The sequence below is a fragment of the Coloeus monedula genome, assembly GCF_965178545.1.
Source record: "Coloeus monedula genome assembly, chromosome: 4".
NCBI lineage: Eukaryota > Metazoa > Chordata > Aves > Passeriformes > Corvidae > Coloeus > Coloeus monedula.
Window position 1 is genome coordinate 15,016,153 of NC_138784.1, and position 26,763 is coordinate 15,042,915.

Below are 26,763 nucleotides of genomic sequence, written 5' to 3' on the forward strand. Positions count from 1 at the left end.
GCAATAACAAGGCTGGTAACTCAAAACAACAAAAAATGACCAAGTTTAACCCCAAGTTCATGCTTTGAACCTGCTGGTTTGGTGTTGGGGTTTTATTTTAAATATCAATAAGAGATACTGGTATTTCTATAGTCCTACAACAAAGAGCAAAAATTCATTCAGTGATTGAGTGTGTGAAGATAAAAACACCTCTGTGGAGCACCTTGGGGACAATGGGAATCTTGCTGCTTATGATCACATCATTCATGTGGCAGCCACTGCTTACACTGAAAAGCAACTTTATGTAATAAGCTATTTTCAGTTTTCTCGCTGCTAATTTTTACCCAGTCACCCAATGCTTCCTCACCACTGCCTGCTTTAGAGGCACTCACCAGTTGCCAAGAGAATACACAGTATCAGCAAAAGAAGAGAAATAGCACAAGCAAGTAAGAGCAAGTGTGTCAGTGGCAACAATGGAGTCAAAGGCTCATTTGTGAGTTACAAACCATAATAAATGTCAGTATCAGACACCTGCAGGTTTATTTCTTTGTAAATGCGATGCCAGTGACAAGAACAATCACTCTGCAAACATCAGAGTTTACTTATCCTTTCACATGCTCTGTAAAGGGTGGTAAACCAGCCAATGAACAATACAAATGTTTAATTACCAGTGCTGTTCATTAAAACAGATGACCATCACTGCATTCACAGCACTGATTCCAGGGAACTCTGGCCAACTCAAATGTGTCTGGGCTTACAAAAAAAACCATACCATGACTATAGTGGGATTAATTTATACAAATACTTCTAATATGTAACAAATTCGATTGAAGTCATATTCGCGAACAGAAAGCTCGTTTCAAGTCAAGGAAACACACATCAGATCCGGAGCAGAGTCCCTGTAGAAGCGTTTCTCACACAAAACCCGCAGAGCCGCTGCTCCCAACGCGGAGCAGAGCGCGGAGCAGAGCGCGGGGCAGCCCCGCGGGAGGGCCGGGCCGGCCGCTCCATTCCCGGCGCATCCAGAGGCGTTCCCGAGGCTCTTGGGCTGGGCCGCGCTGCCCCCTGGCGCTACGAGTTGGGCAGGGGCTGGCTGTGGGTGCCGCTCCGCGTCTTCAGCTGCGACTGGGCGATGTCGGCCAGCGCGCTCTGGATCTTCTCGAGCAGCACATCCCCGCGGTACACGACCTCCTCCAGCCGCGCCGCCGCCTCGTGGTTCTCCTCCTCCAGCCGGTACAGGCTCTCAGCCTTCAAAGCAAAACCGGCATGATGCCCAAAGATTTTGGCTTTTTAGGTATTTTTCATATATTCGTACCTCTGGAGGCTACTACACAGTCCTATTATTTTTTCTACCCTTTCCCTTTAGAACAATAAGCTAACCCTTCTAATGCACACTTGGAATTCTGTTTAGTCTTATTACAAAGAAGAAGCCTGACAAGGACGTTTTGTTTTCAAATCAGAATCTGAGAAGACATAAGAAATGGGGCAAAGAAGGCCCTGGAACAACTCCAGTGGGGTAGAACCCAGGGAAAACTACCTAACCAACTACTCTTCTAATCGGACAATATTTATTAGATATGCTAATTTGTTAAACTTATAAAATTGTAGAAATTTGATGCTGGGTATGCCCATGACCATCGGGACACCTGAAAGCTTCCAATAAAGGCCTGTTTTTTATTTTACTATTTTAACCTTGTTGCAAGAGTTTCCTCTTTTGATACTAGGTGACAGGGAAAATCAAGGATCTTCAACAGAACTCTAAAGTGACTTTGCTACTCAAGGATGCTGAGGGAATAACTGGTGCTCCCTAAAAAGAGAAAGGTTCTCTTTTAGCCCCTCAGTTATATCCTAGCATCTTCAGAGCAACTTGGTGCAGTTTGCAACCCAAACCAGTGCATACCCACAAGGAATAAACACACCCCCCCCAAAAAATAGGAATTTTAGCTTCTTTCATGCTATGACTCTTGCCTCACTACAGCTCTTCTTATGAGTATTTATCCTCTAATGAAAGGATCTCTACTGAGCAGAACTGAATTTAAACCTTTCATTAAATAGCATGTTTCAGATGAAACTGTATTACTTAACCTCTTCAGTATCAAACTGCTTTTCAGTTAGACAAAATATTGTGAAATAAAACATTTTAACTTCAAAATATTTCAATACTTTAAAATATTTACCAAGTTTAAATTGACTAAAACTTGTTCTAACTGAATAACAGAAAAGGCAAAGCAAAATAGTTTCAAATTGGTATTTTTTTAAAGTAGTTATACAGGCCCTTACTAAGTCCTGCTTGAACAAGCTGGCAGATTCTATCCAGATATTCAACTTGTGTTCTGCAGGACTGATGTGTTTAATGAAGGTTAATGTAAGAGTGAAGGATTTGATAGCCCTTGGAGGGAGGCTCAGAGAAGGAAGGTGGCAAAGGTGAAAGACTGAAATTTAGAATGCAGCTCAGTGACTTCAGTCTCAGTTGTTTAATAGTTGACTGCAACTAATTCACAGACTAGAGCAGAATTTGTACTGCCAGCTTCACCAAAAGGGAACTCAAAAGGGATAGGTAAATTGTGTTGAGCATTCGTGTAGCAGCTCCTTTTATCATTTAAGGCAAGACTCAGATCTGAAACACACACCAAGACAACTTTAGCATAAAGAAAGCAGATCAGCCTAAGTACATTTCTATTAACCAAGTATTACCTACCACTTCTCAACCAAACCTATACTGCATATTTGAGAGTGTTTCAAGCACCTTCAACACCATTTCTTTGAAGACTATCAGAATACTTAATACTGCACCAAATTAAGCAACAGAACATAAAAATCAAAACTGGAATCTAAGCGATGGAATCCAGGCTAATTTATCTCAAAACCCCACTAGACAGAAAGTAGCAGAAATTTTTGTGACATGAAGTTCTTCACTAAGACAGCAAGAAGATGTTGAAGTATCACCTCTAAGGAAAGCATATCCCTACTGGATAACCAGCTCCTCCTTCTGGAGCAGCCTGCTTTACCCACACCAGCTGCCACTTTGATCAGACCCTGCTCAGTCATGGAATAAATTGGAATTTGTCTGCAGAAGGCATTCTATCTTCTGCTATTAAAAATGCACTTACATGAAATTATGCCTGAAAAGTGTTAACGAGCCCAATTAGTACGTTCAGCAATTACTGTGACTGGCAAAGGTTCCAAATTTAACCTCCTCTGTTTAAAACAAAACGTGATGCCACTGCCAAGTCATTTCTCTTTGGCCCATTCGGTGTTAATCTTTTGTAAAATACTTTTGAATGGTTACAGAGTATCAATGCAGGTTTAAACCTTCAGGTGATCTTAGAGGTGATCATCAGGTTTGGCAGGGAAACAGCACTCTGCATCCTTTTTGCATTCCAAAAAGAAAATACTTGATGTAATCTAGCCGTTAAGAATCAAAAAGAAAAACAGATGCTTTTTCATAAATAAAATATGTGAAATAACAGAAAAAAAATCCCCCAAAATAAAAACCAAGTTTGGCTGATTCAAATAAAGACTCCTTGTTATCGAAAAGTGTTGGAATTATTTTGTGACAGAGCTGAAGAACTTAAAGGACACCCTGCAAACTCTTGAACCAATGTGGAAGAACAAAAGATTTCTGTAAAGTGTTGGTTCTGCAGCTACAAAATGAAATGTGAGAAAATATGAAGTATTCTCTAAGGGGAAAAAAAAAGAATAAAACAATGCATAAAGCATCAGCACTGTTCCATCTGTTCTGCTAATATCTGAAAAAAAGGGTGAGCAGTTTCCAGTACAGTGGTGGTGTGATAAAACCACCTTTTTTTTTTTTTTTAACATTCTAACAGAAAACTAAGTTTAAAATACTGAGTATAACCTTATTTAAAACTAGATGCAAGTTCAGTATTTCCACTAAGCCTACAAAGTACTCACAGGCTACCCTCATGAAAAATTCAGGTTTGTATTAACATAGTTTTTCAAGAACGACACGGCCTAGGGATGAAAAAATTTGTTTAAAAAAAAAAAAAGAAAGGAGGATGTTTGCCTTCAGGAGTGTTGTAATATCGGAATTAGGAAAACTCCTACCTGCAAAGCTGCTGTGGATTCTTCACTGGGCAGGGAATCTATGAGAACATCGATATCCTTGGCAGTGCGAGCAATCAGAGCTGCGAACAGCTGGGCATACTCTGCACAAAACACAGCACAACTCAGGCAATCACTCAGGGAATTATAACAAACAAGCACAACTCTGCTGTCACAATGTTCTGCAGAAAGCGCAATCGACACCCATTCACGACTTCACCTCCATCACACCACGAGCTACGGGAGGAATTCTTTGCCGAGCCCGGATTTCGCATTCCCGAGCGCTCTACGCCAAAGCACGTTCGCATTTAGGAGAGACAGGAAACCGGGCTCACCTTCCGTGGGGTTCACGGGCTGATCCTTGTTTATGGCCGTCTGGATGTTGCTGAAGGAGGCCGGGGGGCCGCACTGCTGCAGCACTCCGATGGCGTTACAGAACTGGTCCGCGAGCTGCCGGCACCAATTAACACCGCGTTAATCACCCTGCCCCTCCGCTACAGCCGCCTCCGGCTCACGGCGCATCCCAGCCCGCGCAGCATGCCCGCCGTGCGGAGGGTGCGCACCCCCCACCCGCGGCCGTACCCCCGGCTGGGGGGCTGCGGCGGGGGGCCGCATCCCCGCATCCCCGCCCGGGCGGCGCAGCCCGTGCCGTGCCCCGCGGCGCCGGGGCAGCGCAGGCAGCGGCCGCCTCACCGAGTTGACGGCGTCCTGCAGCTGTGTGAGCCGGTCCGCCATGGCCGCGCCACCGCCGCCGCCCCTGAGGCCCGGGCACGCGCGGCGCGAGCGCCGCCTGCCGGCCGGGAGGAGCGGTTGGACATGAGGGAGGATCCATTCGCGGGAAGGGGGATCGGACGTCGGAGCGGGCTGCCCAGGGAGGCGCTGGAGCCACCGTCCCCTGCAGGTGCTTGAGGAGAGCCTGGACTTGGCACCCAGTGCCATGGTCTGGCTGACACGGTGGTGTTCAGTCATAGGTTGAACTTGATGATCTCAGAGGTCTTTTCCAACCTAAGTGATTCTGTTACTGCCTCGGCGTGGGCAGCTTTTGCTGTGCAGCAGTCGCTCTGATCCGAGCTGAAGGCAGGAGCAGCGCTGAGGTGCTTCATTCCAGCCCCGATCTGAGCAGGCATCACGTCCAGCAGGGAAAAGCCAGAGTGTAGTGTCCCCAACAAGCCAATTTAGAGCCAGCATCCGGCCTCCGTGGTCGGGGATTGGAGAATAAATGCCATTCGTGCCAGTCAGTATGTACTCGTGTTTCTCATCTCTGACAGCTGGGTACAATGCCAGCCTTCCCCCAGGTGGACCTTAGAGACCATCTCTTTCCGACCCCCTACCACGGGCAGGGGCACTTTCCATTACCCCAGGTTGTTCCAAGCCCCATCCAGCCTGACCTTGGACACTGCCAGGGATGGGACAGCCACAGCTTCCCTGTGCCAGGGCCTCACCACCCTCACAGGGAAGAATTTCTTCCTAATATCCGATCAAAACCTAATCTCTGTCAGTTTGAAGCCATTTCTCTTATCCTGCCACCACATGCCCTTGCAAATCACCACTGCAGCCTTGTCACTGATGCTGTGGGTGCAGCAACGATACAAATTAATCCGCCCAAAGTGTTTTCCCCGATTTTGTTTGCCTGCGCATGTAAGCTGGGAGGTGGGGCCTCTTCACGCTCCTAAATTAAAATCCCAAGTCCCAGGCTGCTGGTCCAAGCCTCACCGTGCATTTTTAGGAGTTGGCAGCGGCCGAGGGCTTCCCCTCCGCCGCCCCCGGCAGGGCCCTCCCGCAGGTGCCTGAGGGGGCGGGAGCGACCCCTGCTGGGCGGGCCCCGCCTGCGCCCCGCCCCAGCTGCCCGGCCCTTGCCCGGTCTCGGCCCCCTTTCCCCGTTCCCTCCGCGGCGCCATGCGGGTGTCACCTTTCCCCGCGCTGTTCCTGCTGCTCCTGGGGGTCCTGCGCCATGGCGGAGCCTCAGGTGAGGGCGGCGTGAGCCGGAGTGGGGGGGCGCGTGGGGCTGTGGCCGCCATTAAGCGGCCGGAGGAGCCCGACTCGTACCGGGAACTGCGAGGCTGTGCCCGGGTTAATTCCAGCGGCACGGGGCTTGCTGCGACTTCAGAGCCTTTTGGGGTGTTCCCGGTGCTGGCGGGGCGACCTGCCGCTGTCTGGAGGGATGTGCAGGAGTGCGGATCAAAGCTCCTGCGGCGCTGCAGAAGCGCTGTGTGTATTCGTGGTTATCTTAATCTTTCATGCGGGCAAGGAGAACCACCCTCTTCCCCCCCCCCCCCCCCTTTCGCTGCCCCTCCGCTTTTTTTTTTTTTTTTTTTTTTTTTTTTTTTTACACCTTAATTGCTGTGGACACCGTAATTTTGACTCTTCCATGGATAATTCGGAATCCTTTGAACCGCGCCGTTGCGGGGATGCGGCGCAGCTGAGGACGCTGGTGTAGGGCTGTCTTCGCTGTGCAGAAACAAGGTGGCATTCGCTACCTATGAACATGAGCTTACATGGCAAAGGGAACACGGTTAAAAGTAGGTTTGTCTTTGGTTGGTTGGGTTTTTTTCCCCCAACCATGTACAGGTGGTCATGGGTTCCCACCACTCCCAGTGGATGGTGGGTTGAAAAGCGCTGTCGCTATGAAACTAGGGAAAGGAGCAAAACCTACAATTGGCTTATTGATTCCTAAAGTTACTTGTTGTTTGTACTGATGTAATCTGACTTTATTTGGCATAGGCTTTTTTTGTAATTTCCCTGTGTTCCTGCATGTGACTAAATTAGGAGTCCAGAGTTAAGTGTGCTGTAATAAGTGTAGTTTGGGAAGATTTACAGTTGCTTTTTTTTTCTGGTTAAACTCTTATCTGTTCAAATAAAGGAAAAAATAAACAGTTTCCTCTCAGAGATAGTTCAGAGATAAGCAAGCAGTCCTTCTTGTTAGGGCTGATATAAGCGTCCTCCTCTTAGTTTTGCTTTACTTTTAAACTTGTTTCTAATTATAGAATGTTTGGGACTTCATCTCGTTTCAACCCCCCTGCCATGGGCAGGGACACCTTCCACTAGACCGGGTTGCTCAATGCCCCACCCAACCTGGCCTTGAATGAATGAAGCTTAATTGTCCCAAAGGAGACTCTTGGGATACTTTGCAGGGCTGCAGGACAGCATTTGGGACCAGTCCCAGGTGTGGAAGGCTTCTCTCTGCCCAGGTCTCATGCCCAAGGGAGATGCCTAATGGAGAGCCAAGTATTCCCTGTTTCTTGCAAGACCTGAAAGCTTTGGCTGGGCACCTGATGGTGGCAAGCAGGTTTGAGACTGAAGGCTCAGGGTTTTTAGACCTTAGTGTTTATATTAAAGGATGCTAACAAGCAGTTTGTCTCCTGGACTTGATGGAAATGGGTCATGTGTTGAGTAATTTTTTTTACAGTATGTAAAAAGGCAAGGCAACTGTGAGACTAAGCAAACTGCTTTGCCTTGAAGGAACCTGTTGCTGTTTTTCCTTGCATGATTGAGGGTGGAGGGAGAAAGTATTTCCCTTGTGAAAAGCTAATAAGCTGTGTAATTTGTGTACCAGACACTAGCTGATCATTAGGCCCTTTAAACAAGGCCACTTGCTTAATGGTTCACTGATTTGAAATTGTCTTGTGGTTATTCAGTTGTGGACACCCACTTTGCAAGGATGGGCTCTGCTGACTCCTGTCCTTGAAAATCCTGCTTCATTTTAAAAGTGCTGATTAGTAAAATCTTTGCATGATGGCCTGTGTTACCTCTCTTGGTTTCTGATGGTCTGCAGCTCTTTAAACTTGGTCTTTGTGCAGAGGTGTTTTATACATTGTGTTTGTTGTGTTCCAAGGAGCTCTGTCCTCCTGAGGAGGAGTTCAACTGGCTGTGTTTGCTGCATCCAGACCGGGTTGTTTAGTGTTGGAAAAACTAGAGTGAATTTAGAGTGTAGTCAGGACTGAGCAGTGCTTTTTTAAAGGGAGCTTATCTGGGTGAAACTTGTTTGTGCCAGCGGCTTAGTCCATGCAGAGACAATATTTTATGATCAGAGGTTCACACAAAACTCTTCTCTCACTTTTCAGGCTGTAAGGACCTCTAGCGTGTTGAACAAAATAGTCCTCTGGATGGGAATGGTGCAGATGGTGACAAGCCACATTCTCTGGTGTCATCTGCTTTGAGCATGAAGCTGTTCTAAGCATGAGTCTCAGTACACACACAATCAAAGTTCAGAAGCTTTCAGAAATGTTCCTGCTTCTTTTGGGAGTGGGGTGGGTGCTGCCTTTTTGGGGGGTCCAGTAGTGTAGGAAGACAGAGACCCTGTAGTAGGGCTCTCCCATCATCCGTGTATGCATGGCCTTACAGGTCTGATAGGATATGGCTTCAGGCTTTATTCTGTTAAGTAACTGTATGCTAATGTTTTTCTTACTCAAACTGGTTGTCAGTCTGAGCTTGCACTTCATTAAATGTCTTCATGTGACTACTTGTTGTTGTACACCCTGCACTGGGAAGTTCTCCTTAGCTCCTGGAGCTTGCTTACATTGAGTTGTTCTGCATGTCCACTGCAAGGTGCTCGGCACCCTGTAGAAATGTGTTTTCTCTGACTGCACAGAACTTCTCTGAGGGAAGCATAATGTTTGAGCATGGCTCTGTAGGTGAAGACTGTTCTGTATGGGCAGCAGTGGCATTTCTTCAGTTGTGTTTCTTACTGGAAATTGGACTGCTAGGTGTAACCAAGAACCCCGTGTGGTTAACTGCTCTGTGGTGATGGGGAGTGACACTTAGCTATTGGAGCTGGAAATGTGGTTTACTCAAAGCATCAGAGGAGCCAAGAGATTGGCACTGAATCAGAACAATGGAAACGGTTCAAGCTGGGTGTTGCCTGTTGGGGAAGCTGTGTGTCACAGGGAAGGGATAACAAGTGCAGAGGCTCTGGAATTGATTGTCTTGTTGTTTAGAGTTAGGAATAAGGACTTTTGATCTCAGAAGAGTTCCAGGAAGTTCTGTTTCTTTGCTGTCTTTACTGGTTTTGCCCTTCATGTGAGAGAAAAGATAGTGCAGTGCCTCTGTTCATCAGTTCTGTAGGTGAGACTATCGGTGCTCCAGTTCTGCTGCTGGTACTGTGTATGGAGTAATACATGCTCAGTGCTCCATCTTTGCTCTGCTGCTGCTTGGTTTCAGCAATGCTGACTTCCTCTGGGCATCTGTTCAGTTGATAAGCTCTGTAATAGTAGGGGTTCCTCTCATGTATCTAACCCAAAATTACTCTGATGTGCAGTGACTGTTACAGTTCTTCCTACAGGGCAAGGAAGAGGGGTTGCCTGGCACCTTGCTGTGTTCCCAGACCTTCACTGTTGGAAGCAATAAAACAAGTTGGGATGCCTGGATTTTGCTCCTGTCTCTGTTGCTGACTTGCTGGATCAACTCTTGCTTGTGAGGTGGTGTTAATTGTGCTGCTCGTCCTGCAGACCTGTCCAGTGGGCCACCTCCAGGCAGATCAAGCTTGCCCAAAGGAGAAGGTTGCATGCTGTGGCCAGCACTGTGTGGTCATGGAGGTCTCTGTGTCCGTCCTTCAAAGGTTATTTGACAAGACTGAGCTCTCTGTGGCTCAGGGAGTCTAATACCTGTCTGGTATTAGAACCAGAGGACTGGTGATAGCAATAGGCCTGGTAAATTGTGAGCTGGTTAATTTAATCAATTAGTCTTGCTCGCCATCTTCCCTTTCTGTCTCAGTGCCCCAGGAGTGACTTGTTCACATGACAGAGATGGAGAATGCTGGAAGGGTGCTGTGCTCTGTAGCTGTGGAGCTCTTCCAAAAACTTCTTAGAGGGCTCTGTTGCTCTGCAGTGCTCGTCATCTTTCAGGCCTGACTGGAAGTGTGGTTTGAGGAGCCTGTGAGCAGCAAGCTGAACAATACTTGTGTGGTGGGTGTAGATGTTCTTGTTCTTCACCCTGAGTCTCTGCTCTTGTGCCCAGACTTTGGGATAATGTGTGTCACATGTGCTGTTTTCGGAGCACTTATGCAAACAGTAAAGCAATATAGAACACCATACCTTAATTCACCACGCTAATTAAACTTGAGAGATTGCCTCTGACATTTAGAGTCTCATGATCATGCTGAAGTAGTGGCTGTGTGTCTTGCTGACGAATCTGTCCTTATTTATGCAGAGGCCCCTGGGTATGGGTACAGAGTGGAGGTGAGAAACAAGGTGAAGCAATGCAGTTTTTTCCCCTTGATGTAGATCACACAGAGAATGTGTATGGTTACAGCTTTTTTCTTAAAAAAACAACTGAGTGTGAATGTCTTGCGGTTCAGGAAGCTCTGCTGAAGGTTTTAAACATCAAAGAAAAACATTTTTCTGGCATTGTAAGCTTTCATTGCAAATTTCTGAGTGTATGGATGTATAGTCTCTGCCTTCTGAATGCTTTTCTTTAGCATTCATCCTGCTACTTGCATTGAACTTGAGCTAATGAGTAAAGATCTGAGGATATCTGAATGCTGCTCAAGGGACTCTGAAGAATCAGAAACTGAAGGATACACCAAGTTTTTTTTTGCAGCTTTAATTTTACATTAATTACTGTGTGGAAATTTGGTGTAGAAACTTCTACCTTAACACAAACTGCAGATGATGGAACAGAAGAATGGAGAGTCTTTCTTTCCTCACAAGTGGTTTATGATTCCCCCATATTTTAGCTGAGGTTTTATTGGTGATGCAGTACTGGCATTAATTGAATTTTGGAAGTGAGCATGTAAGGGTTGAAGTTCCTTCCTTCACTGTGTAGCGAGTGGAGGAGGCATGAGGGTGGGAGCTCCCCTCTGTTTACATAGCAAGAGGCAAAGAAACTGGCCAATGATGGCAGTTCTTGGCAGGAGAGAGAGAAAAGTAACAGGAAAACAGTTAGAGAGTACTGGGTATAGTTTCAGATAAGAAAACTGTCCCTCCCTTGTGAATGGGAGCTCCCCTGTGTCATCAGCAAGTGTCTGTGGGATGGTGCTGCTGGTGACTGTGTTAGGGTACTTGGCAGTATCAACCCTTTCCACCAGAGGCAACTTCACTGAGGAAGTGTGTGTGTATGTGTGTGTGTGTTTAGGCTTGGTAAGTGTTAGGTCTGTTCGGGTGCTGCGTGCAGGCAGAGGAATTCAGGGAAAAACCTGGAAGGCATTTTGCAGTCTGGCTGCAACCACCAGCCTAAGAGCATCTTGTAGCTTCTCTGTGGCTGCTTCGCTTTCCTCCCTTGGCATCCCCTGTCCCTCCAGAACCTAGCACAGGGAGAAGCCAGGCTTGCTTGCAGGACTTGAATGACAAGCCAAAGCTGATTCTCAAAGATCTTACATCCTAGGTCATGTGGTTCTCTTTAAATTAGAATGACAGTGGGTCATGGGGTTATACTCATTGTAAGAAGAAATGGTCTAGGTTGTGTCTAGGAAAAATTAGTCAGACTTCTAGGTCTAGAAATGGGGATGCAGCAGTCCTAATGACTAAAAACAGTTTGGCAGCAAAGAACCATGTGAAATAGCTGAAAGAGGGTAAGTGTATGTATGTAAACTACAGATTTGACTGTCTTCTAGAAGTTGACTCCAATTCCCATGGTCTGTAGGAATTCACCTGGAAAGTCTGATGGATATTGTGCAAGTTGGCTGGCTGATACAAACATACTGACCTGTGTCTGCCAAAGGTCAGGCAGTTCTCAGTATCTTGTCTTACTGTCTTTTTGGAGTGTAGCTGGCTGGTTGGCTGAGCTGGTGAGCTCAGCTGTATCAAATCCTGACTCCTGGTGGGAAGCCCTGTCCCTGTGCTCAGGTGAGTGCCAGGCTGCAGGGCAGGTACTCTGGCTGTGCTGGTATCTGCAGGTACAGCTCTGTGTGCAGCAGTCTCTGAAACCTTGGTACAGCTCACAGGATGAGAGCAGCACAAAGCAACATCCTGCTCTGCTCCCAGCTGACTAATACTGGGCTACTGGAAACTTCCAGGCCTCCCTGGTAATTGCTTCCCTCTGGACCAAAAAAAAAAACACCAACAACTCTGTATCTTCCTTTTTTTGTAATGCAGGTCTTCTTGAGCTCTCCTTGGGAAAATTCAGAAATGTGCTACTTAACCAGACCAATCCAGTGGAGGCTGTAATCAGGAACATCGCCAGCAATGTGACTGTGGTTATTTTTCAAGTGCATGCCCAGCAGAGTGATGTGGTGATATCCTTTGATAAGGTAAGAGTGTCACTTCTGTTAAGTGCTGCCTCTCTTTCAACAAAGGACTTGGCTCTGGTACATGCAGGACTAATGAACTGAAGCTGTATAAATAATGAGTGTCTTTTACCTGCTTGGCTTTTAGACAGTATTACTGTAGCTTCAGAAATCCTTTCTTGTACTTAGATGTTGTAGCTGCTTTTTTGAAAAACTGAATGCTAAAGGAATTTCAGAGCTGGCTTGAAAATATTTCAAGGCACTTTATTTGGTGGAAGTCGTGCTTTTGTCATGTGGCTGTACTGACTGCTGTCCATAGCTTGTCCTATTAAAACCAGATCTGTGTAAGTGTGTGCCAGATGCCCTATACACAATCACCTTGGGATGTTTATTTGTCTGCTTTTTCCATGGCTTGGATCTAACCACTGCAGATACGATGTGTTGTTATCCCAGCTCCTTGTCCTGAATCTAATTCTCCTTTGGTAACACATGGAGAAATTCCTCCACAGTACTCCAGTGAAAGCTGCTGCTTCTAGACAGCAATAAAAGCATTCCTGCTGCTATACCCTGTGTCCCAGTAATGATGGGACAAACTGAGGCTAATCTAAAATACTGATTTTTGTTGTTGTGGTGGTGGTGCTGGGAGGTTCTCACTGGTATTTGAACAGAACACTTACTAAGCTGAAGGTGGTAGATGGATGTCTGACAGCTGCCATCCAGTTCCCCTCTCTCCATCAGCATCTTTGAAATCAGAATATACTGAGTGCCAGGAAGTATCCTGGGAAGCTTAGAAGATGACTGACCTGTAACACAAGTCACCCAGCTCAGCCATCCTTGTACTGGTGAAACAGCCAGGATTACAGGGCTGAGGCTTTACTGTTACACCTGTTCAGTCTTTGCTTACCATTGCTAGTATCTTCTGCTGCCACTTCAGATCCTCTTTGCATTCACAGGCCTTACCAGGCCAAGGGCAGTGATGCATAAATGCAGCTGTACTGCTTTTAGGGCTGGCCTGCCTCTAGAAATAAGAAGTTGAGCCAGACCTTGAAGTTTGCCAGGTCCAATGTGCTTCCCTGCAGTGTTGCCTTGGGTAACTGTGGCTGCCTTGGCCAAAGGCACTTTCCATGCTGAAAATGTGACTGCAGGTCAGCTGGTTGTTCCAGCTGTGAGACTGTGATACTGTCATTGCTTCCTGATCTTTCCTCAAGAGCCCTGGTTGTGGAAGGGATGGTGGTGCTGGGGATTGGGTCAGTAGCTGGCCTGGCCCCAAAAAGATCTGGCATTGCTAGTGTTAAGGCAGCTGTCATACAGTCATCTCTGTTCTGGTGGAGATAGGAAGGTGCTTCTGTACACTGGCTCCCAGAACACTTCCTTGCTGCTATCTCACAACATTTTGTGAGGGATATTCCAGCCCTTTTACATTTTTACTAGTCAGTCCATTGCCAGATCTACTAGCTAGATTTCTCTGCAAATTGCTTGTGATTATCAGCTCTTTAGTAGTCCCACACTTGTCACTTGGGGTTTTGAGCCTGAGCCAGGCAGTGTGTGGTGTCAGAGCTCCCTTTTTTCATCAGCTAGGGATGCCATCCAGAGGGACCTTGACAGGGATGAGAGATGGGCCTATGAAGATGTCAGCAAGGCCAAGTGCAAGGCCCTGCACATGGAGCTGGACAATTCCAAGCACAAATACATCTTGGGCAGAGCCTGATCTGTTGTAACTGGCACTGATGTGTGTGGCAGGACCAGGCTCCTGTGATACTATCAAAATATAGAAATATTATCAAAATACAGTAGAAATCTTCTCAATAAGAACTGCTTTTTTCTATAATTTGTGTCTATGCAGACTCCATTGGTGAACAGCTCAGGAACTGGGGTGGACAAAGGGCTGGTGTCCATCCTTCGGCCAGAGCAGACCGTGTGCACGTGGTACCTGCGCGCCCTGGATGCTGGCCAGGTGCTCAGCACTGCCATCTCCATTCCCTACATGGAGAAAGGTACGTGCTCAGGGCATGCTAGCTCTGCTTAGTCAAGTTGTCTGTGGAATGAAGTGTTGACCTTTCAGTCTTACATGGTGGAAATCTGATGGAGATACCAGAAATTCTTTTGAAATGGGCTGAAAAAGTTTTTATTGTCACTGCTGAATTGTGAGTTGTGTATAGGATGTACTCTGTGGTCTTGCCACGACTCAAGCCTTAGAATAGAAAACGGCTGTGCATGTGATCATGGAATCAGAAATCTGTTTGGATTGGAAGGGGACCATAAAGATCATCCAGTTCCACCCCCCCTGCCATGGGCAGGGACCACCTTCCACTCTCCCAGATGGGTCCAAACCCCATCCAGCCTGGCCTTGGACACTGCCAGGGATGGGGCAGCCACAGCTTCTCTGGGCAACCTGTGCCAGGGCCTCAGCACCCTCACAGGGAACAATTTCTTCCTCATATCCAATCTAAATCTACCGTCCTTCAGCTTAAAGCTGTTCCCCCTTGTCCTGTAATCCTAGGCCCTCATAAAAGTTCCCTCTCCAGCTTTCTTGTAGGCTCCCTGGAGGAATGGGGAGGCTGCTGGAAAGGTCTCCCCAGAGCCTTCTTCAGGCTGAGCAGCCCCTACTCTGAGCCTTTGCTCATAGGAGAGGTGCTCCATCCATCTGGTTGTCTTCATGGTCCTCCTTTTGACTAACTCCAGCAGGTCCACATCCTTCTTGTGTTGGGCTGGGGTCTTGCCAGAGCAGCAGAGAGGGGCAGAACTCCCTCCCTAGCCCCACTGCCCACTCCTCTTTGTGTGCAGAGTGCTGGTGGCTGGCTGTGCTGTGAGCACTCGTTGCTGGGTCATGTCAAGCTTCTCATTAGCCAACACCCCCCGAGTGCTTCTCCTCAGGGCTGCTCCCAATCCATTCTCCACCCAGCCTGTGTTTGTGCTTGGGATTGCCCTGACTCATGTGCAGGACCTTACAGGAGCTTGTATCCTTCTGTTCCAACACTCCAGTCGCTGGAGTCACCCATGTGTGGGGACCTGTCACAGGCTGCAGTGAAACCCTTTTGCTGCCTGCAGGGCCAGAACCTGATGATTTCTTGTGGTCAGCAAGCAGACAGTGCCTGCAAGTGCATAACTGCAGTTATCTTCTCTGTGTTCTAGATCCTATTCCTGGGGGCTGCAATCTAGAATTTGACTTGGAAGTGGATCCAAATATCTACCTGGACTACACATTGGTTGATATACACATCAAGTTTGCCCCTGCAAACTTGGGATATACCAGGTGTGTGGAAAACTTCAGTGCACTGAGAAAGACCTTTTGTCCTGTGTTTGGCCAAAAGGCTAAAACAAACCCTGCTGTAACAGCTGAACCATCCAGCTGCTGGCAGGAATCTTGTTTGCTGCAACAAATGTAAATGGGGAGAAAGAGGAGGGGAAGAGGTACTGCAAGAGAGAGATAAAAGTTCTCATTACGGCTTGTGGGGGAGGTTATGCCACTTCAGAAATGCAAGCAGTCAGCAAATACTGGATCTTTCCATTCCTTGTAACAACTTGATTTGTTTGAGGAGCAATTGTGTGTTGCAGCCAGTTTTATTTCTTTACTAGTACTGAAGCATGATAATAACCCAGAGTTTTGTTTAACTTGAGACTTCAAGTTAAAAGGCATTATTTCCTGAGTGGTGCCTGGTGTCACAAGTGATAGGCAGGGAATTGGGAAGACTGTGTTTAGAACTGCATGGAAAAACAAACAGTAATGTTGTGGTCTTTGGCTGTTGTGGCCTCTTGGAATTCTTGTTATGGCAATTCATAGGAAGCCCCTGTAAGTGTAAAGGCACGTACCAGCACAGGCCCCAGCTGTCCCAGGGTGGTTCTGTGTGATGCTGCTGTGCTCTGTGCTCGCAAATACAGTCCAGCTTTGAGTTAGCTGCTGGTGTGCACCTCTAAAGAGTAGAGGCAAATCCTGTGGACAGGTTACTGCTTAAAACCAATGTTAAGTTCTGGGGGCTTGTGCTGGGCACGTGGCTGATTTGTTTTTCATTGCAGAGGAGCAAACCCCCCCTCCTGTGATTCAGGGACTGGTCAGAACTCGCGGTGGCGGCTGCGCTACGATGTGTACCAGTACTTCCTGCCAGAGAGTGACCTGTCTGAGATGGTGCTCATGAGCCACATACGGAAAATGTCTGGGGTGCAGAGTATCAAAGCCAATGGCATTAAGGTGAGCCTGAAGCACTGGGTAGCAGCCATGTGGCAGTGGTGCTCTCTTGTTTTCTCCTCCCCTGTGCTTGTCTTCCTGGAGGGGAGATGTAAGCAGGCTCCCTGGCCCTGCTGGTGAGTGGAATGGCAGCCTTGCCTGCCTCAGAGGCCAGACCTGGGTCAGTAGGCTGGTAGGGAACCTGAACCGTATCCGGAAACGGGGAGGAGCAAAACACAGGAGTGGGAAAATCTTCTGCCCTGTCAGAAAACACAGTAGTGCTGGAGGGGAGGCTTCCATCCTGTGAGCCTTTAATGCAACACAGGTACTTAATTTTCCAGATGCTTACGCTGACAGCTGATGACAAGACCAATGTCTACTTCTCCTCACTTCCTGGACAAGGTGTGATCTACAATGTCATAGTGTGGGATCCTCTTTGGAACAGTTCTGCTGCATACATACCTGTGCATACATATGCCTGCAGCTTTGCTGACCTGGTGGACAACTGCTCTTCCCTCAGTAAGTTGGGAATTGTATGTCCTTGCCAACTCCTCTGCACCTTGTTGTACTCCAACATGCTAACTGTGCTTTAAGATTGTTTTTCTAATGTGTGCAGGAGATCTTTGTTTTACACTGTGTGTATTTTGTTACTTCATGGTGAAGTCTGCTTCTTGGTTGAGCAGAAAGTCTAGAATGATGAAGTAAGACTAAGGAGAACCATTAGCAATTAAAGGTTTAACTTAATGGGGGTTTAATATGTGGGTTGCAAATGTAACTGAACTCTGTAATGCCCCTCCAGCTTTGTCCATTTCAACTGGATACATCATTTGAAATCATCTGTATGACTCCGGATGCTGAATGTGAAGCTGAGTTAAATAATAATAAAACACAGACTAGATTGGGCTCCAGCTGGATTTTTCTAACTGTGCGGGTGCTAACAGGAATCAGTAACCTGCAGGTGTTTTGAAAGGAGGCAGTCACCTAAAATAAGAGTGAAGATAATGTCAGCAGTTGTGGAGTGACTACCAAGTCATGCTGCTTTGTACAAAGCTATATAATGATGGAATTTGAGCAGAAACAGAGCAAAGCTGCCACTCCAATTCGGAATGCAGAAGTGACACGAATAATTGGTAGAATCTGGTTCATAAAGTAAGGTTTGTCCTCATTATTTTCTTATATACTGTAACACAAGTAACTGTTGTCAAACTCAGTGTTGTCCTATGACAACGTGAGACAAATTACCTAGGCTAAACCTCTCTAATTCAGAGCATATGGAAAACGTGGTTTACGTCTGCAAATAGCTTAAATATAGGTAAGAAATTTGCCTAGAAGACTGAGGTGAGCCATAATGGGATGCTGATGATCATTTTTGTTGCTTGGCAAATGTATGAGAGGGAGACAAATGGTGAAGGCTGCAGTGATTAAGCCTGTAGTTGCTGCCTGGGTCACTAATCCCATAGCACTGATTTTTATAGATGACTGGATGTCCCTTTTTTTAAAGCTGAACAGAGGATTTTCAGGCAAAGTTATATCTGTATTATGAACAAGTTGCATCTACTTACAGAAACTTCTCTTGAATAAGGAGGAAGCTCTTGATTTCTTAATCAGTCTGGGACTATTTCAATATTCTGTTGAAGATCCTGCCAGGACAACTGTTAGTTCAGGCATTGCAGATCTGACAGAGTGGCAGCTCTCGAGTTGTCAGTAAAATTTGTGACAGCAACCTGACCTTACCTTAATGTCCTTGTTGGGACTGTGAGGTAGAATGCTCCACTAAACTTACCTTTCTTCTTGTAGGTAAACTCTCTACCAAAGTATTCTTCACTGCTTTTGCTGTTCTTGGTCTTTTCACCTGCTTTTTTGGACACAGATTCTGGAAAACAGGTACTGAATATTTCATCTCCTCTCATTGGAACTTCATAAATGTTAGTCTGTAACTTAGAATGGTGGTATTACTACCAAGATTCACTTGATAGTGATGCTGTGCCAGTTATGTCCACTGCTTTGCTTTTATAGGCTCTGAGCCTTTAAGCTAAGAGCAGGAAGTTTCTGGGATGCAGAGAATAGAAACCTAGAACTAGGGTGCATTCTGGGCAATATAGCTATAAATTTGTAATTTTTGACTATCTTTGGTGCTTGAGGACAACAAAGTGTTGTCTGGCTCTCTTTTTGTGAGCTGCTGTGTTCCTTCCCCATTGTTATATGAAGATGTCTGAAGATCCATTGAAGTGGGCTTGGTATGAAGCCTGCTAAATACTTCTTCCTTCTTTTCTAGACTTATTCTTCACGGGCTTCATTGTCGCAGCATTCGTCTTCTTCGTATTCATTACAAGGATAACTGGCCTTAGTTATGATGGTGAGTAAATGTGTCAGGATACCCAGTGCTCTTCCCAAACTCTTGTTATGAATCCCTCAGGGACAATCTCAGTTGTGCTGTTGGCCAGCCACAGGAGGGATAGCAGAGTGATGCCTGGGTGCTTGAGCTCTGATTGCCATAATAACTGAATATGCAACAGAGTAAGTGTTGCTTCCAGCATCACAGTGATGCAGAATTAATAGCTGTATTTAATTTCAGCATCTATCCAAGGAAGATCAGAGGTGTTTGGCAACTCTGGAAATTTGCAACATACTTTCTCCCTACTTTGACAATGCATGGACCTCTGTTTCAGGTCAAATGCAGGTTTCATCTGTAAAATGGAAGTAGGTAGTCTGCACCCAGCTTGTTAGACAGAATTAGGTCTTTGTCTGTCCCACCTCACAGAATTCCTTTTTTGATACATGTGCAGTAGCTATAGCCACCTGAACTCTCTGGGAGCTCAGGGTACTGATGTACATGGTACCAAGGCCTCCATTCCAGCCCCCCCTGCCAGTCTTTCAGCAAGGCATACCCAGCTGTAGGCTGGCATCTAAGTGAAGTGCATGAAGCAAGTTCTGATACTTTTATTACTTCATGCAAACTCAGTGAAAAAACCCAAACAAGCATGTAAGTAAAGCTGCTGAACATGTTACTGCAGGAACTGAAGTTTCCAGAATGCTGGAATTTTCTCTTCTCTCTTTCAGCACGTCTTATTTTGACAGCAGTGGCTGGAATTATTGGAGGCCTGCTTTTGGTTGTGAGCTGGTGGAGATTTGGCTCTGTCCTGCTCTGCATGTTTGTTATTGGGCTTGTGTTGGGATTTCTCTTCTCAGCAACGCTCTTCTTTACTCCCATAGGTAAGCACGGGAATCCTCTGCTTGGTGAGTGCTGTGTTCCTGCTGTGCTACAGGCACACTGCAAGGCTCAAGAGTGAATGGCACTCTCTGGTTTATCTTAGTGGGATGTTTAACTTTCCCTTTCTGGTGCTGGGAGGCATAGAGATGGACCTGAAACCTTCTGTAATTAAAACTGCTTGAAGAAAAGGAAACATTATTTTGCAGAGAACTTGGTGACTCTTCCTACTTAGACTGTGTGCTAGCTCTGTGACACCAGTTCTGCTCCAGGCATGCACTTGTTCTCTTGTTGTCTGTCCAGAACAAATCCCAGTAGAAAATCTACAGTCTACTTTGAAGGCTTCAGGCATAAAAGCTGTAGACAATTTGCTTAGAAGCCAGTAAGCCTGCTGAGCTGGAGTCCCTCTGGGACATCAGAGCATGAGCTGTACTTTATTGTAATTTCCAGTCTCATAACTTCTCTTTTTAAGGTCCCTTGGTGGGACAGTTTTTCATTCTCCAGTCATCTGTGTTTGACTGAAGCCATGATTCTGTGATAATCCATGCAGTCCCTGGTTGCTATTCCTTGGAGTGGAACAGTAACTCAGCTAGAGGTCAACTTGTCCCCTCTGGTTAATCCAATCCACAGGCCTTAGAAGACAGAGCAAAGAAGGGTTTGAGTGATTTAATTTTCCTAGAGCCAGAAGAATTTGCTGTGTGGTGTTGTTGTGATGGCTACATTTGCACCATACTCTGGAGTCAGATGCAGATTTTTAGCTTAGAAACCCATATTGGGCAGCAGTACTCTGGTACTTTTCATTCTTACCAGGTGAGGAATGTGAACATTGTCAAAAATCTTTGTTCCATGGACGAGATCTGCTGTTCCAGCACAGAGTACAGGACCTGTGCTCAACTGGGACAGTTTTTTTTGTTCTTGAGTAACTGTTCCAATACATCTTAAACAGTCAGGATTTGAGCTCAAAAGCTGGGCTTTTCAACAATGTACTCCAGGTATTTCTGAACGTACAGAATTTTGGGGGGGAAAAGCTGACCCCCAAACACTTGTGAAAAAGGAAATGTTTCCCTCACTGATGAATATCGTGTCCTGGCAGGAAACTACAGGGTCTTCCGTGACGATGTGGTGTTCTGGGTGACCTTTACCTGTGTAGCCTTGATGATTCCAGTGCTTTTTATTGGCTGCCCAAGAATTGTAAGTAACTGTGCTGTCACCTCAGGAGGGAGGGAGAAGGGGGAGGGGTCAGACTTCTTAATGCAAAACCATGGGATGTGTACAGAAAACTTAGCACAGCTTTGTGAAGCTCAGCACAGGGCCAGTTGCAGGCAGTTCCTGTTCCCTGTTTGGGCTAAATGGTCCATAAGGAAAGGAATGACTTGTTGTAGTTTTGCACACAGCATCCACTGCATTTAATTGACTTCTGCTGTCTTATCAGCTTGGCTGGATAACAGGTGTGTACAGCCAATTTATCACAGAAGAACTGATAAAAATTACAAAATACTTGTCCAGAGAAGCTGTGGCTGCCCCATCCCAGGCAGTGTTCAAGGCCAGATTGGGAAGGGCTTGGAGCAAACTGGGATAGTGGAAGGCATCCCTGCCCATGGCAGGAGGTTGGAACTGGATGGGCTTTTAGGTCCATTTCAATCCAGGCCATTCCATGATTCTATGATTCTACTGTCTTAGGGAGGTGGGGAATAAAGAGTGTTCATCAGCCTCCTAAAGCTGTGTTTTTCTTCCTGTCTAGCTGAACATTCTGGCCTCTGGAATAGTGGGCTCTTACACAGTGATCCTGGCCATTGCTTGTTATGTCTACACAAGCCTTGCTTACATCACCTTAGACCTGCTCAGAAGGGCCCTCAACAATTACTTCAGCAGAGCTTACACCAACGTGCCTTTTCAAAGGAATGGTGAGTCCTCCTAAGACTTTATTCTCTTTTTAAGGAGGAATCATTGCCTCTTTGGTTCTGTTGTAAACAGAGTGAGGGCAGTGGGGGGGATGTAAGGAGAACACAGTACAGTGTGAGATTTAACATCCACATGAGAAATTCTAGTCCTTCAAAAGCAATACTGAGTGGACTTAAAGGCAGGAACCATCTTGCAGGTGTTGTGACAAAGGCCCTTGTGGTGCTGCTCAGACTTGGGTGGCAGATTGGTGAGGAGTTTGCAGAGTGGGCAATCAAAGGCCTGATACAGTAAAGAGACTCTTCCCAACTCCCTGTGTGTCGTGGCCTCTGCATGGAGTCACTCTGAGCATGTGAGGATGTGGGGATGACACTTCATTCCTTTCTGTCACTAAACTAGTGTGTGTGTTTGTGCTTGGGGAAAGCAAGGAATGTTCTGCTTTGCTGCAGGAATCTGTTTCTCTTTTTCCAGACTTCATCGTCCTGTCAGTGTGGGCAATGCTGGCCCTCAGCGGAGTCACTGTGCAGCTCCGCCGGGAGAGGAGTGAGGTGGCCTTCCCACCACATCCCTATCTCACCTGGAAGAGGGAAAGGGAGCGTAGAAGCACCAATGTCTTAGACCCCAGCCATCATATCCCTCCCCTGAGAGAGAGGATCCACAACAAGCTGCTGCATATCAAAGTGTTCTTCCAGAAAGACCAGCCAGCTGGGGAGAGAACTCCACTGCTTCTGTAACTTTCCAAATAACTGGTGGGAATGGAGAGGGAGGATCTGGGAGCGGTGAGGTGATTACCAGCAACCAGCCAGTGGTGCAGGATTTACCACTGCTAATTTGTCCTGCTGAATAAGAGATTGCTGTTTGCCCAGCTTGGCAGAGCAGTTACTTGTCCAGTACACTACATGCTGTTTGTGACTCTTCTGTGGCAGGCTCTGCCTGCTGCAACCTGCCTGTGTCCAGCTGCAGGATCCTGTACTCATGGCCAAGGACAGGTGTTGATCCTGTGGGGTCTGCTTTGCTGTTTGGGTACGTGAAATATCAAACAGGCCTTGGAAAGCAACCTGCTGATTGTTCCCTTGCATGTGGAAACCTCTGCTGAGGCAGTGCCTGACTCGCTCCTAAGAGTGAATGGGGAGGGCCAAGGACTGGACACAAAAGGAGTTCTTCCAGCAGGAACTGAGCATCTCCTTCTAGTAGAGGTACAAAATGCGTGGCTGCAGACACACTGGTTTCCAAGAAGTGTTACTGAACCTTGCAAGCTGAACTAAATGACTTGAATTGAAACTGCACTGAGTTAACTGTTGTACGTGTGCAGTGTGGGGCTCGGGAACAGGGACTGATCTGAGATAAGAAGATCTTTTCCCTCACTTTTGGGTGGTTCTGTAGCAAGCTGGTCATCTGGTCAGTGCAAAGATGACTGGTAAGAGAACACAAGAGGTTTGTGTCCCTGTTTGCTTTCTGAACAGCCTGTGTCTTGTTTCTGCTCTGGTGTAGTTTCTTTTTTGATGGTGCTGTCATAAAAGGAAAGAGTAAATAAGCTTCTTTGTAGCCAGTGGTAATTTTTTCCCCTGGAGTTGGCTGAAACACTAATTATTTATTTTTAATCATCTTTTAATTTTGCCTTTAAGGGGTGAAAACAGCATTCAGCTAGCAAGATACTGACCAGGAACCTTGCTGACTGAATGTGGTCCTTACCTATTTGAATTGCATCTGCTCAAAGCAGAATGTAGTATAAAAACAGACAAGGGACCAATCTCGTGTGGTGGCTTTATGCTCTTCCTTAAAAAAAACTCCAAGAGCCATTTTCAAAATGCTAACTGGAGCAATGTATTATTGGCTCATCCCAAGCAGACCTGAGGCTGTTTGACCTGTGCTTCCCCCCGTGCCCCCTCCTGGTCTCCAGTGGGGGTCTGCCATGCACTGAAGGATGGCTCAAGTCTCACGTCCTGTACCTTGACACAGGTTATGGTGACTCGTCCTCCTTCTCCCTGTGTCTGAACCTGCAGTGAGGGCAGCCAAGTGCACAGTCCTGCCTGCGTGATGTGAGTGGCTGCTCAGGTGCCTGCACGGAGCCTCCATGAGGGAACTTTCCAGGGGTGGAAGGTTAAGCTCTCAGTCACCACCTTAAATTCTTAGTAGGAAATATATAAGAAACAGCTTTTTCTGAGGAAACTGGCAAAAGAACTTTTTCTGGGAACTTGGTTGGAAGTTGAAACACCCTGGTATAGACAGGACTGAATGACTTTTAAATGGCTTTTCTTTGAGGAGTGAGAGCTCAAAGACAGTGTCCGAGGTGACTGAACCCTTCTGATGTTTAGACAGACAAATCCCATCATTGCTTGGAGCTGGACCATCTGCCTCAAACAGCAAAACAAGGCTGAAATCCTGCAGTTTGGGTCTTGTTGCCCTGTGCTGTTGTGTGGCACATGGTGTAAACAAGGAGCTCTGCCCCGGTTCTCTGCCCGTCCTCCCTGCACTGATCCTGAGCATGTCTCTGCCATGTGTAATGGCAAGCAGCAAACACTTCTGTGGTATAGAAATGCTCTTAAACATGTTTACCTTGGTGGGTTTTTATAACTGCTGCAATTAACATTGTGCAAGAAACAAGTTTAACTCTAATTTTCTATATCTTTTATAATAAAGATGTCTTTTCAAAGAATATTGGAACTAAAGGGGTCTCTTTGAATTCAATGGTGCTTTTACAGTTTAGCTTCTGCCTTTGATCTTGTAGGGGAGAGTTTGCTTTGAAAAATTTCTTCTTGCCAAGGGCTGAGGTGGGGGAGCTTGGCTGGCGTTGCAGTGACACCCAGAGGCTGTGACATGTGGCATGTGCTCTGTGCAGCCACTGAGGGAAGCACGTGGTCCAGAGAGGCTTTCTTTTGTGAGCTTTGTTAGATGAGGCTCTAGAGAACAAAGGCATGGTTGTCATCCCCTTCTTGCCTGAAAATTGGTGTGCAACAAAGGAATTCTACAGCTAAGTGGGCTTTGAACTCTTTTCCTGAGATCCTGACTTTCCTTTCTTTAGTTCTGCCAAGAGATGGTTCAGGAGCTGTCTTCCATAATTCCATAAGCCACAGTGAGTAACAGTGGTGATGATCAGAATACATGAACTGATCCACTGCAGTGTTGAAGGGGTATTTTCAAGGCTTTTTTGTGTACCCCTTGAGGTCCAGGGTGAGATCTATTTAAGGTCTCTTTAAGGTCCCTTCCAGTACAAACCCTTCTATGATTCTGTGATTCCCTTCTGTCCTTGCCTAGAGCTATCCTTGATCTGGAAAGGCTTCCAAAAAAGAGGGAGCCCCTCCAAAGAAATCAGTAGGCTCTATCTCAAAACGTGCATTTTTCACTGAGCTTCTGAGCTTTTAATCTCTCTGCCTTCTGACCCATCTGCAGCTGTAGGTCTGCAGTAATCTTGGCAGTGTTTTTTGGGGCAAGCTTTAGTGGAACTTTGGTTCCTGGTTGGTTTATCCAGTGAAGAGTCAGCATAAGAAACACTGCGCCTTTGGGCACACAAGGTGAGTATTGTGTTAGGTTACTTGTCCCGACTCAGAGGCTGGAATGCATTGATAAATTGATATATCCAGATTTATTTGAATTTTGCCAATGTCCATCTGGTTATGTTGTCCCCTCCATATCCTGGACTAGAAGGCTCTGGTGTCTGAGTTTTCTCTGGAAGCAACAGCTCCCATAACACTTCTGTGTCTTCAACAGATGCTTTTTGTTTATGGTATTTACTTTATTGCTCGCAGACCCTGTCTGCTCTAGCCCCCAGCTCCAGGCAGCCAGCTGACTCCTGCTGAGCATGAAGGGCTTTGTGCTTCCTTGCATGCTGGGGGAAGTCAGCTTCAAACCAGAGTAATAAATAAGCTCATTTTGGGGGTGAGAGGGAGTGGCAGGAGAAGAGGGTTGTGTAAAACTTCCCTGCCTGCTTCAGAACTGGGTCTTCAAAAGGCTGCCTCATCAGAAAAAGCACCAGTTCCAACTTTTACATCTTATCTGGTGAAACAACAGATTATCTAATATGCTCAAAATGAGCTGGATTCAATTTTTTTTATCCTGAATGCTGAAGGTGAGGGGGAAAGCAATACGCAGGAAGCAAAGAAGCACAGATAGACAATAGTAGGAGGGAATTGCTGATTGCTTAGCCAGCAATGTAATGAGTTGCAGATGATGAGTCATTTAATAATCTGTTTATGATGTTCCTGAATGTAGTGTTGGAAAAGGGAAGGTGCTGATCACCCCACATCCATTGGTGTGCTGTGTTGTTTGAGCTTCCCAGAACTGACTTCTCAAAAACAGCTCTACTGCTGCTCACTGCTGGAAGAGCCAGCCTCAGGTGTATGGACTGGGAGACTTCTGGTGCTGAGAACACTGCAGGGAAATCACTGTCTGCCATTCTTCAAAAAAATAAACCTTCACCTTGGGAAAGGGAAGAGACTGCAGCTGGAGTTGGTGGGTTTCCCCTGTGCCTGTTCATGGCTGGTGCCTGAGCAGTGCTGCCAGCACGTGCTTCTTCCAAGACTGCAATGATGAAGTGCTTCTCTCCTTGCTGGGCACTTGGTTAAGGCAGATGTCAGGTGAGGTTTTTTCTGAATGTGGGAAATAATGATAATCTCTGATACAAGGGCCACACTGGCTCCCAATGTCTGGGAAAAGGAAGGTGGTTGCAGGCAGCAGGAACTCAGTCCCTCCTCACATACAGTTCCTGTTCAGCCCTACTTGGGCTAAATGGTCCATAAGCAAAGGAATGACTTGTAGTTTTGCACACAGCATCCACTGCATTTAGTTGACTTCTGCTGCCTTATCAGCTTGGCTAGATAACAGGTGTGTGCAGCTGATTATCGCAAAACTGATAAAAATTACAAAATACTTGTCTGGAAAAGCTGTGGCTGCCCCAGCCCAGGCACTGTTCAAGGCCAGGTTGGACGGGGCTTGGAGCAAGCTGGGATAGTGGAAGGTGTCCCTGCCCATGACAGGGAATGGCACTGGATGAGCTTTAAGGTCTCACCTTCCCTCTGCCCTCATGCTGTGAGCAGCACCACAGTGCTCTCCTGGCCAAAGTGACCATCGGTCGTGCCACGGACACTCAGACTCCAGGATCTCCAAAAAGAACAAGTGCAAGTTTTACACTCAAACAGCAGACTTGGAAATTCCTCTTTTAACTAGAAAAAGTGTTTAAGGAAACTCCCTAAGCCAATGTAAATTTCGTTTGGGTATTTACACAGGGATCTCACTACATGTAACTCTGCATGAAAACAGCGCCATTAGTTCTGTATTTTACCAACCTTCTAATCC

The 26,763-nt window shown here is 46.4% G+C and overlaps 2 protein-coding genes across 2 annotated transcripts; one reads left to right on the forward strand and one right to left on the reverse strand.

The window, feature by feature from the left end:
• Positions 1-496: 496 nt before the first annotated feature.
• On the reverse strand, positions 497-5,708 carry MED21 (mediator complex subunit 21). Its single transcript, XM_082281044.1, has 4 exons — positions 4,738-5,708; positions 4,380-4,494; positions 4,048-4,148; positions 497-1,227 (listed from the first exon to the last, which is right to left on the reverse strand). The coding sequence occupies exons 1-4, from the start codon at positions 5,011-5,013 to the stop codon at positions 1,051-1,053; spliced, it is 669 nt and encodes a 222-aa protein (XP_082137170.1). The 5' UTR covers positions 5,014-5,708; the 3' UTR covers positions 497-1,050.
• A 219-nt stretch (positions 5,709-5,927) lies between these two features.
• On the forward strand, positions 5,928-23,961 carry TM7SF3 (transmembrane 7 superfamily member 3). The gene is made up of 12 exons (XM_082280187.1): positions 5,928-6,010; positions 12,072-12,226; positions 14,046-14,196; positions 15,335-15,455; positions 16,217-16,388; positions 16,706-16,883; positions 18,162-18,248; positions 18,640-18,720; positions 19,425-19,577; positions 20,666-20,763; positions 21,314-21,476; positions 21,943-23,961. The coding sequence occupies exons 1-12, from the start codon at positions 5,941-5,943 to the stop codon at positions 22,203-22,205; spliced, it is 1,692 nt and encodes a 563-aa protein (XP_082136313.1). The 5' UTR covers positions 5,928-5,940; the 3' UTR covers positions 22,206-23,961.
• The last annotated feature ends 2,802 nt before the right edge of the window (positions 23,962-26,763 follow it).